Raw genomic sequence first — 13,101 nt, 5'->3', positions numbered from 1 at the left:
TGAGTTTATAGGAATTTTCTACCATTCTTCCTAAAGCGCATTGGTGAGGTCACACACTGATGTTGGTCGAGAAGGCCTGGCTCTCAGTCTCCGTTCTAATTCATCCCAAAGGTGTTCTATCGGATTCAGGTCAGGACTCTGTGCAGGCCAGTCAAGTTCATCCATACCAGACTCTGTCATCCATGTCTTTATGGACATTGCTTTGTGCACAGTCATGTTGGAAGAGAAAGGGGCCCGCTCCAAACTGTTCCCACAAGGTTGGGAGCGTGGAATTGTCCAAAATGTTTTGGTATCCTCGAGCATTCAACGTTCCTTTCAGTGGAACTAAGGGGCCAAGCCCAACTACTGAAAAACTATTCCTTTTCCACAAAATTTCACATTGGGCACAATGCAGTCCGAAATGTACCGTTCTCGTGGCAACCTCCAAACTCAGACTCGTCCATCAGATTGCCAGATGGAAAAGCGTGATTCATCACCCCAGAGAAGGCGTCTCCACTGCTCTAGAGTCCAGTGGCGACGTGCTTTACACCACTGCATCCGACGCTTTGCATTGGACTTGGTGATGTATGGCTTAGATGCACCTACTCGGCCATGAAAAACCCATTCCATGAAGCTCTCTGCGTACTGTACGTGGGCTAATTGGAAGGTCACATGGAGTTTGGAGCTCTGTAGCAACTGACTGTGCAGAAAGTCTTTGCACTATGCGCTTCAGCATCCGCTGACCCCTCTCTGTCAGTTTACGTGGCCTACCACTTGGTGGCTGAGTTGCTGTTGTTCCCAAACTCTTCAATTTTCTTATAATCAAGCCGACGGTTGACTTTGGAATATTTAGGAGCGAGGAAATTTCACGACTGGATTTGTTGCACAGGTGGCATCCTATGACAGTTCCACGCTGGAAATCACTGAGCTCCTGAGAGCGGCCCATTCTTTCACAAATGTTTGTAGAAACAGTCTCCATGCCTAAGTGCTTGATTTTATACACCTGTGGTCGGGCCAAGTGATGAGGACACCTGATTCTGATCATTTGGACGGGTGGCCAAATACTTTTGGCAATATAGTATGTATATATATATATATATATATATATATATATATATATATATATATATATATATATATATATATATATATATATATATATATATATATATATATATATATATATATATATATATATATACATACACACACACACAGTATAGGTGTAATATGATCAAATATATATATATATATATATATATATATATATATATATATATATATATATATATATATATATATATATATATATATATACACATACACACACACACACACACAGTATAGGTGTAATATGATCAAACTGTTTTGTTATAGTCAAAAGTCTAGCAGCCGCATTTTGTACCGCACGTAATCACGTGACAGGGGAAGTTGGAGTAGAGCGACTCACAAAGAGTTTATTCTGTCCTTCCAGAGAAGCAGAAGCAAATAAACTCGGTCCTGTCGTTAATAACAGGCGCTGAACGGCAACGCCGACGACCGTTTTGCCCTGATGAACAACTTTATTTTGTGTAGCAAGCAACAAAAGTAACATCATCCTTGGCGAACTGTCACAACAACCACTCCCCTGCTTTCCCAGTATGAGCTGGTATTTGTCACGGGCCCCCATATCGCCATATAGCTAAGATTAAGATTAAGATTAAGATTAGTTTATTTCAAAGGGGACATTGCAATTTTATAAAAACACATGACTACACATGGTTGAAAAAAACAGAATTAGCCAGAAGGCTAGTTTTCATCTGTAGTCCACTGGCCATGATGTCAAAAAAGCAGTAAAATTACAATTTCAAAGAAAAAGAGATAAAAAGAAAAAAAGGACACAATACATTTACACGATATAATAAAAAAAAAGCTGCCCGGTATATGCCTGTATATTATTCTTTAATTTTGGGCCTCTAGAATGCCCTCATTCATTTGTGTCAGCGAGGTGAAATCAAAGTTAAAGTTACAGTACCACTGATAGGCTCACACACACACTAGGTGTGGTGAAATTACACTCTGCATTTGACCCATCCCCTTGTTCCACCCCCCTGGGAGGTGAGGGGAGCAGTGAGCAGCAGCGGCGGCCGCGCTCGGGAATAATTGTTGGTGATTTAACCCCCAATTCCAACCCTTGATGCTGAGTGCCAAGCAGGGAGGTAATGGGTCCCCTTTTTATAGTATTTGGTATGACTCGGCCGGGGTTTGAACTCACGACCTACCAATCTAAGGGCGGACACTCTAACCACAAGGCCACTGAGCAGATTAATTACGTTGCCGCCCATTAGGACGTTTCAAAGTATAAAATATGATCCGCCTTTAAAAGTATTTTATTTTGACAGTAAACCTGGTAATTTCATTTTTGGGAACACTTTAGTATGGGGAACATATTCACCATTAATTAGTTGCTTATTAAAGTAACAAAGACTTAATTTACAGTTATTTGGACACTAGGGGTACGTATAAGGGTTAGGGTTAGGGTTACTAATAAGTAGGGCTGTGAATCTTTGGGTGTCCCATGATTCGATTCAATATCGATTCTTGGGGTCACGATTCCATTCAAAATCGATTTTTTTCAATTCAACACAAATCTAGATTCAAAAACGATTTTTTTCCCGATTCATAACGATTCTCTATTCATTCAATACATAGGATTTCAGCAGGATCTACCCCAGTCTGCTGACATGCAAGCAGAGTAGTAGATTTTTGTAAAAAGCTTTTATAATTGTAAAGGACAATGTTTTATCAACTGATTGCAATAATTTAAATTTGTTTTAACTATTAAATGAACCAAAAATATGACTTATTTTATCTTTGTGAAAATATTGGACACAGTGTGTTGTCAAGCTTATGAGATGTGATGCAAGTGTAAGCCACTCTGACACTATTGTTCATTTTTATTTATTTTTATAAATGTCTAATGATAATGTCAATGAGGGATTTTTAATCACTGCTATGTTGAAATTGTAACTAATATTGATACTGTTGTTGATAATATTTATTTTTGTTTCACTACTTTTGGTTTGTTTTGTGTCGTGTTTGTGTCTCCTCTCAAATGCTCTTTTTATTGCAGTTCTGAGTGTTGCTGGGTCGGGTTTGGTTTTGGAATTGGATTGCATTGTTATGGTATTGCTGTGTATTGTTTTGTTGGATTGATTATGTAAAAAAAAAAAAAAAAAGTTTTGTTTTTTTTTTCATTTAAAAAAAATAAAAAAATCGATTTTTTTAAAAATGAGAATCGATTCTGAATCGCACAACGTGAGAATCGTGATTCGAATTCGAATCGATTTTTTCCCACACCCCTACTAATAAGCAATAATTATGAGGTTATTGAGGGAAGGCTCTTAGTTAATGGCTTACTGGTTGTATAATAAGGCCACGCAGAATAAGGCATTAATAAGTACTTAATAATGACTAATTAAGAGCCAATATTTTACTAATTTGCATGTTAATAAGCAACTAATTCATGGTGAATATGTTCCCCATACTAAAGTGTTACCTATTACTTGTTTGTGCAGGACTTTCTGTCTTACACAAGCAGATTTTAGCTTTTGCAGAAGTACACCTTTGACTCTTTCAACTGTTAGCATTTCAGCTTCGACTGGTGCGTGTTGGCGGCTCGCGCATTTCAGTGGCGATATTCACACGCAATTCCTGGGGGAATTGCGCAGATTCTAGTTCTTCACCCATTTTTGGTTACGTACGATAGGGGAAGGAGACGACACCACGAGGAATGTCAGGTTCACAGGTTTATTCAAACCTTTGATGAGTGTGTGGTGCTAGATGATGTGTAGAATGAATAATGTAAACAACCAGTAAACTATAATGTAAACAATAATGTAAACAACCAGGGTTGTTGTAAGTGTGTGTTGGGTGAATCCTTCGTCAGTCCAGAGGGGCGAGGCAAAGAGGCAGTCCGTGGGCAGGCAGGTGGTCGGCGGCAGTAGAGTAGCGACGAGGTCCGTGTCCAAGCAGAGGTCGAGGATCGAGGGAGGCAGTCCAGAATCCAGAGGGAGGTCGAGATACACAACTCGAACCCGGGGAAACCAAAAGGATACTGTGGAGAACACAAAGGACATGAGACGCGGGAAACTAGGAAGACAAGGAGATGGCAAGTACGCGGGAGGGAAGCCAGAGACGGGATGCTTATTCTAAGGAGAAACTACGTTCCGGCCAATGTTCCTTTTAATTGTTCATGTGTGTGAGCAAACACAAAAACTCCCTGAGCATTCAGTGGAGCACATGTGAGCAACATCACACGTGGCAATACCAGCAGCACACCTGTCTCAAACCAATCTTTTATAATAACACTCAAATGAGAGAAGTCATTTTCATGAGATTATTTTGTAATATTAGTGATTTGGCCCACTTGTAATGAAAATAAAAGAAATATTGTTTTTCATAAGCTATGGATTAGTATTGTACAATATGTCTGGGTGGGGATCCTGCTTTGGAAATCATTTGTACCCCTTTCAGAGATCACATTTAGTTCCCCTTAAACATCCTCATGTTGCACAATGAAATGTAAGCATAGGATGAAGTGTGCATTCCTGTGACTTTCTCTAGTAACAGCATTCCATGATTAATATCAATAAATTAACATTACTAATAAATGACAGTAGAATAAGCACACGTATGACTGAGGAGTCATAGTGTAACTTTGTGTGGTGTTTGAGTTGTCCGACTTTTTGTGTGGCCATAAACGCACCAGTGGCTTAGTGGTATGCGTGTTGGTGACAGATGACAAGTTGGTTTTGGCCTGGTTTGTACGGCAGAAAATAACTAGTTTTTCGAGATATACGTTTTTTACTCATGTTTTTGGTATGGTTATGGCCGAATATAAACAGTTTTGCTCAATAAAGTGATCGATATAATTCCTGTCCTCGAAGCATCTCGATAGACGTTACAATAATTGAATGGTGTTGACGAACACCGTTAGGGCCGCTTGTTGTCACTGTCACTCAGAGTTGCATTGCAAAATTACACAGAATAAATGTGTTTATTTTGTTTAGAATACAAATGGGTTTGATTTGGTGCGCAGCATATATTTGCTGTGCGCAGAGGACGCTTGAGCAGTGCGCAATTGCGCAGGCGCGCACCTTCCTGCATCAGCTCCTTGGTTCTGCTGGTCTTTATGCTGCTTATTGTGATTTGTACCAGGTGTGCGGATTTATGATTGTCTGCAACTTCGCTGTTGCGTGGGCGTGAGGCGCCCAGCGCAAGCAGAGGCGTGTCCTGGCATGCTGCCAACAGATGTGCTGGCGGAACTTGCTGCCGATGAAAGGCGGGTTCGAGCCCGCGTCGTGACATAAAAATGGGACCCGTTAACTCCCTGCTTGGCACTCGGCATCAAGAGTTGGAATTGGGGGGGTTAAATCACCAAAATGATTGGTGGTAGCGGGGTGTATATTGCAGCCCGGAAGAGTTAGGGCTACAAGGTGTTCTGGGTATTTGTTCTGTTGTGTTTATGTTGTTTATGTTTATGTTCTTGGAGAGATTTTTAAGAAACATGGAGTGTCTTATCACTTTTATGCAGATGACTGCCAAATGTATATGCCAATTTCAAAAGGCCACGGCCCCCTGACACCCCTTCTCAACTGTCTATGTGATGTCAAGGCTTGGTTAGCCCAGAATTTTTTAATAATGAATGAGGGAAAAACGGAAATTTCAGTTTTTGGTCCGGCCCTCACTGACTTGGGACCATTGCAAAATCATGTGCGTCCCAAAGTCACCAGCCTTGGCGTCACTATAGACAGCGATTTTAAATTTGACAAACAAGTCAATGGCGTTTTAAAATCGTGTTTTTATCATCTTCGTCTTTTAGCAAAGGTAAAACCATTTTTATCTTTTAACCTTTTTGAACAAGTCGTGCATGCTTTTATTTCAAGTCGCCTAGACTACTGCAATGCACTTTATGCTGGCATTAGCCAAAAAGCTCTCTCCCGGTTGCAGTTAGTCCAGAACGCGGCAGCACGACTTTTAACAGGGGCCAGGAAACGTGAGCATATAACCCCAATTCTTCGGAGTTTGCACTGGCTCCCTGTTCATTTTAGAATTGATTTTAAATCCTTGCTGTTTGTTTTTAAAGCTTTACATGGACTGGCACCTCAGTATATCTCGGACCTCATCCAAATTTACACTCCTGCGCGCGCTCTGAGGTCTGAGAGCCAGCTCCAGCTCGTGGTGCCCAGGACGAGACTTAAAACCAGGGGAGACAGGGCCTTCTCTGTGGTCGGCCCTAAACTCTGGAACACTCTGCCCCTCCATGTTCAAACTGCTCCCACAGTGGAGTGTTTTAAGTCTCGTCTAAAGACCCACTTTTATTCTTTGGCTTTTAACACTACGTGAGTTGTGTGGTCTTCTGTCCTCTGTTGTCCTGTGTGGTTAGGGTCAGGGTTATAAATTTTGATGTCTATTTTACTGTTTTAATTGGTTTCACCCTTTAAAATCGTTTTTAATCATATTTATTTTTTATATTGTCTCTGTATTGGTTTTCTATTCATTTATTCTTTGTTTTTATTCAGTCATTGGTGTAGCATAATATTGTTTTTAATATTGTTTTTAATATAGTTTTTAATATTGTTTTTAATATTGTTTTTAACATGGCTGTGCAGCACTTTGGAAACATTCTTGTTGTGTAAATGTGCTATATAAATAAAGTGGATTGGATTGGATTGGATTGGATGTTGTGTTACGATGTGAATGTTCTCCCGAAATGTGTTTGTCATTCTTGTTTGGTGTGGGTTCACAGTGTGGCGTATATTTGTAACAGTGTTAAAGTTGTTTATACGGCTACCATCAGTGTAACCTGTATCGCTGTTGATCAAGTATGCGTTGCATTCACTTGTGTGTGCGTGCAAAAGCCACACATATTATGTGACTGGGCCAGCACTCGTTGGACTGGGTGAAAAGCGGACGTGACGATTTTCGGGAGGGGCACTGACATTTGGGAGTCTCCCGGGAGGTTTGGCAAGTATGAGAATTAGCAGTGAATGCGGTGTTACGACGGCACCGCCGCTGTATATAATCGGCGGGCCACCTCTAGTGTTAATTTGATATCGCCAATTTTGGCCCGCGGGCCAGAGTTTGACACCCATGGCTTGGTGGAACAAAGACGGCTCTCATCTGTTCACTGGGAACCCAGAGAACGGAAAGTTTTTTGATAATTTACATACAATTTTTCTGACACTGGTGGAACAAGGGGATGGGTCAAATGCAGCGGGTGATTTCACCACACCTAGTGCGTACTTTAGCTTTTTTTATTCCATCGTTTTTGAGAACAACTTTGTCGCGGCGTCCGGCAAACATGGGAGCTCCGCGTATATTCAGCGCTAAAATGCGGAACGTCATTGGCATGGGTGGGTGAGGTTTCGCAGACACGTTGATTGAGACTTTTTGATTGAGACTTTTATTAGTAGGTTGCACAGTGAAGTACATATTCCGTACAATTGACCACTAAATGGTAACACCCGAATAAGTTTTTCAACTTGTTTAAGTCGGGGTCCACTTAAATTGATTCATGATACAGATATATACTATCAGATATATACTATCATCATAATACAGTCATCACACAAGATAATCACATTGAATTATTTACATTATTTACAATCAGGGGTGTGGAGGAGGGGGGGGTGGGGGGGGTAGGATATGGACATCAAGTAGTGGACATAGAAAGAGAAAGAGAGAGAGAGAGAGAGAGAGAGAGAGAGAGAGAGAGAGAGAGAGAGAGAGAGAGATCAGAAGGCATAAGAAAAAGTATCTGCATTTGATTGTTTACATTTGATTATTAGCAATCCGGGGAGGGTGTTAGTTTAGGGTTGTAGCTGCCTGGAGGTGAACTTTTATTGCGGTTTTGAAGGAGGATAGAGATGCCCTTTCTTTTACACCTGTTGGGAGCGCATTCCACATTGATGTGGCATAGAAAGAGAATGAGTTAAGACCTTTGTTAGTTCGGAATCTGGGTTTAACGTGGTTAGTGGAGCTCCCCCTGGTGTTGTGGTTATGGCGGTCATTTACGTTAAGGAAGTAGTTTGACATGTACTTCGGTATCAGGGAGGTGTAGTGGATTTTATAGACTAGGCTCAGTGCAAGTTGTTTAACTCTGTCCTCCACCTTGAGCCAGCCCACTTTGGAGAAGTGGGTAGGAGTGAGGTGGGATCTGGGGTGGAGGTCTAGAAGTAACCTGACTAGCTTGTTTTGGGATGTTTGGAGTTTAGATTTGAGGGTTTTGCAGGTGCTAGGGTACCAGGAGGTGCATGCGTAATCAAAAAAGGGTTGAACGAGAGTTCCCGCCAGAATCCTCATGGTGCTTTTGTTGACTTGACTTGAATAAAAAGGAAAACTCGGTGGTTGGGCTATTCTCCACCAAGTATTTCCTTGCTGGAGGTAATAAACAGGCAAATGACATGTTCTTAGTCCATTATTAGAATGCAACTAACATAGTTGCCTTTCTGTGCACAAACTGAATGTGCACAACACAAATGGATTTATAATGTGTGCTCTGGAGCCATTTCAAAGCTGTAAATGACATTTTATCGCCCGTTGTATTATTTATGCATAAGCCCACCATTATGCTCGTGTGCCTTGTAAATACACACCAATTTGGGTGTGGGCGCATAATCATTCGTCTGATTCATTTTTGATAAGTTTAAAGTGTCATTCTTAGTCGCGTGTAATCTCCTGCAGCTCATTACCACTGGAGCCCATTTAATCAGGGAGGAGGTGCAAGTAAAAGATGGAGTGCAAGTAAAAGATGGAGTGCAAGCAAAGCCAAAAAATGAAAAAAAGAGACCAAATGGGGTGTGTACAGAAGAAACCGGGGGTTTGAGATGGAGGACATGCCTGCAGGCAGACAGTAGCTCATTAACTGAACTAATTGATTGATGGATATCCACACCGCAGCTGAGATTGATTCCGTTCGCCTTTCGATATTTCCAAGCTTGTGCTTGTGTTCATGTTTAATTGCCCGGCGAAGGCTCCTGGTGGTGGTGACATGACGCTTCAATGTGTTGAGTGGGAGGAAATGTTGATGCAGAGACGCTTTTGTTGTTGTATAATCACACACCTCGCGAACAAGCTACGAAACATCTGTGTGTTATCCCTAGGAGATCCTCCGGTGGGATTCCGTGACATCCTGCTGCGTGATGGTCCCGAGGGCTTGGCCAAGGCCGTGCGCGCTCACCAAGGCCTCCTGCTGATGGACACCACCTTCAGAGATGCCCACCAGTCCCTCCTGGCCACCAGGGTGCGCACCCACGACTTGAAGCAAATATCGCCCTTTGTCAGCCACAACCTCAGCAACCTGTTCAGCCTGGAGAACTGGGGAGGTATGGATACACAACATATGCATGATAACCCCTTTGGAAGCATTTGACCTAGCGTACGTGGGAAATCATAATAAATGTCTTACGTAACATGATGACTTCGCCACACAGACGCTCCCTTCCTACTCGTGTTGAAAGTACGGACTTCAAACTGCAGGGGAGTCTTTAGATCAGGGGTGTCAAACTCATTTTAGTTCAGGGGTGTCACATGGAGAAAAATATACTCCCAGGTGGGCCGGACTGGTAAAATCACGACACGATGACTTAAAAATAAAGACAACTTCGGATTGTTTTCTTTGTTTAAAAATAGAACAAGCACATTCTGAAATTTTACAAATCATAATGTTGTTGGGTTTTTTTTTATGATTACCTGTTGCGGTTAATAGTAAGTATATATCCTTTATTTGTCATTATTTATATTTTCTGAATAAATTATGTGATAATGTTGGTGTTAATTTTTAATCAATCAAGATATAAAAAAATGATATCAAAATCAAATTACAGGATGTTATTTATGTAGTTTGATCATTTTCCTCAACTGATGTACTAACACAATGTGGTTTATTTACTACAGCGTATACGGCCCCCCAGCGTCCAAAATCCAGCCCGCGGGAAGTCCCAAGTTAAAAAAAAAAAAAAATGTTTTTTTGTCCTTACTAGTCCATTTTCTACCGTCTTCTAGCCAATCAGGCAAATCATATTGTCTAAAAATGCATTTTACCATCGATAACGTGACATGCAGCAAGTGCGCTCTTTAAGTCAATTAGTGCGCGAGGAATATATATGTATGAATACATATATATATATATATATATATATATATATATATAGACACATATACATATATACACATACATACACATATACATGTATATATACATATATACACATATACATATGTATATACATATATACACATAAACAAATATATATATATACATGGACATATACATAGACATATACATATATACACACACATATATACACATTTGCATATACATATACATATGTATGTACATATATACACATAAACATATATATATATATATACATGGACATATACATAGACATATACATATATACACACACATTTATACACATTTACATATACATATATATACACACACACACACACATTTACATATAATATATATATATATATATATATGTATATATATATATATATATATATATATATATATATATATATATATATATATATATATAGCGCGGCCCCTAGCCAAATTGTTTTACCCCAATGCGGCCCCAGAGTCAAAAAGTTTGGGGACCCCTGATCTACAAAGATACAAAGAATTGCTATTGTGACATCCGGGGGACACATTTAGAACAGCTGTTTATTTCATTAAAAAAATTCAGGTGAATTTTTAAACTTAGCGAACTCATCCTGCGGGCCAGATAAAACCTGTTCGCGGGCCTGATCCGGCCCTCGGGCCGTACGTTTGCCACCCCTGCTTTAGATGGTGAAAATTCAGGTGAAACGAGATTCATCATCAATAATGTCGGGCATATTTTCTGATTGTGTCCTCGCGTTATTTCTCATTTGTAAGTGCTTTCGGCGGCCACGTTCATAGCGAAAATTAAGAGGGAAATAAACATGACGCCGCCTTCTAATGGTGGAAAATAGCTTGTCATCAGTCAACGTATGAGCAGCCACTTGGTTGCTGAGGGAGAGAGTGGGAAATGTGAGCCAGCAATGCCAGAAAGTGGCCAACTGACACAAGCTATTAGAAGGATCCATGACACGTCTTTCACACAAAGAAAATTTACATTTGATATTTTTAGAGTTGCTGTAGATTGACAGATTAATTACATGGGGAGGTGTGCAAAAAGGAAGAAAAAAGGTCCTAAAATGACATAATAAGCTTAAAAATTCACCCATGCCCGCCACGGTACTGTGTAGGGTTGTGACGGTATACCGGTATTAGTATAGTACCGCGATACTAATGAATCATATTTGGTACTATACCGCCTCTGAAAAGTACCGGTCCCCCGCGCCCCCGTCGTCGTCACGTCGTGTCATTGCTGGTTTACGAGCAGAGGAGCATGTTCGGCAGCGCACAATCACCGAGTACTTACAAGCAGACACAGTGTGTAGACAGAAAAGGGAGAACGGACGCATTTTGGCTTAAAAACTAAAGATAAAGGTGAAGTTATAACACTGAAACGCCCTCAGGAAGAGGTGCTTTAAGACATAGCTAGCTAGCTAGCGGCTAACATCCAGCCCCAGTCTGCAGTGTTTTAGCTACTTCTAAATCACTAATCCTCGTCTCCATGGCAACAAATAAAGTATGTTTCTTACAAGTATCATCCCTTCAGTACACACCGTAGCTCACCGGCGCCAAAATGTAAACAAACACCATTGGTGGATCTACACCTAACATCCACTGTAATGATACCAAGTGCAGTAGTGTATCTAGTCGATACCACTATGATTACGTCGATATTTTTTGGCATCACAACATCTTCTTTCATTTAAAAAAAATTGATATGTTTATAAACTCAGGAAATATGTCTCTGGACACAGGAGGACTTTGAATATGACCAATGTATGATCCTGTAACTACTTGCTATCGGATTGATACCCACATTTTTTGGTATCATCTAAAACTGATGAAAAGTATCAAAAAACAGAAGAATAAGTGATTATTACACTTTAACAGAAGTGTAGATAGAACATGTTAAAAGAGAAAGTAAGCCGATATTAACAGTAAATGTACAAGTAGATTCCATCCATCCATCCATTTTCTACCGCTGGAGCCTATCTCAGCTACAATCGGGCGGAAGGCGGAGTACACCCTGGACAAGTCGCCACCTCATCGCAGGGCCAACACAGATAGACAGACAACATTCATACTCACATTCACAAGTAGATTAATAATTATTTTTCTACCGCTTGGCCTTAATAATTTTGACAAAATAATAGAATGGAAAATGACACTGCATATGTCAGCAGACTAATTAGGAGCCGTTGTTTGTTTACTTACTACTAAAAGACAAGTTGTCTAGTATGTTCACTATTTTATTTAAGAACAAACTTGCAATAAGAAACATATGTTTAATGTACCATAAGATTTTATGTTAAAATAAAGCCAATAATGTCATTTTTTTGTGGTCCCCTTTATTTAGAAAAGTACCGAAAAGTATCGAAATAATTTTGGTACCGGTACCAAAATATTGGTATCGGGACAACACTAGTACTGTGCTTTTTCCTTAATTGTTCCTTGTATTTTTGCATTGAACAAAGAGAGCACAGTCTACCAAGTTAAGTTTCTTGTGTGTTCAACACACTTGGCCAATAAAGCCGATTCTGATGATAGGCAGGCGCTGTTTAAAAAAAAAACAAGCAATATAAGCAAAATTAAAATACAAAAACAAGATGAGATAAAACAGTTCCACTTTTATAAAGTCATGGTTGGAGGGCGATCACATTCGAAAGATCTGTGATTGTCATGAACCGCCCTCTTTCTGGTTCAAGTTGTCCAAGATACGCCCCACCTATGCTCACGCACAGGGAACAAGGACAACGCCACCTCGCAAGGACGGCGTTTGGAGTGATTTATGTTCTTGCTCACCTGTTAGCAGCAGCACGGCCACCGTTGCATCCAGTTTTTAATCCTTTCATTCACAAAGATCTCTCTTGTTGGGGATCGACAACCATATACAAACCCCGTTTCCATATGAGTTGGGAAATTGTGTTAGATGTAAATATAAACACAATACAATGATTTGCAAATCC

General features: G+C 40.3%; 1 protein-coding gene across 1 annotated transcript in view; it reads left to right on the top strand.

Moving 5' to 3' along the window:
* The window catches only part of LOC133662242 (pyruvate carboxylase, mitochondrial-like), a 687,704-nt gene that overhangs the window by 550,894 nt on the left and 123,709 nt on the right, over window positions 1-13,101 (top strand). Inside the window, exon 15 of the mRNA XM_062066065.1 lies at window positions 9,126-9,347. Within this exon, the coding sequence (XP_061922049.1) occupies window positions 9,126-9,347 (222 nt within the window). The remainder of the gene's footprint in view (window positions 1-9,125; window positions 9,348-13,101) is intronic.

Source organism: Entelurus aequoreus, linkage group LG12, assembly GCF_033978785.1.
Source record: "Entelurus aequoreus isolate RoL-2023_Sb linkage group LG12, RoL_Eaeq_v1.1, whole genome shotgun sequence".
In the NCBI taxonomy this organism is placed as follows: Eukaryota; Metazoa; Chordata; class Actinopteri; order Syngnathiformes; family Syngnathidae; genus Entelurus; species Entelurus aequoreus.
The sequence above is the reverse complement of the archived record's forward strand: the minus strand, read 5'-3'. Positions and strand labels throughout refer to the sequence as shown.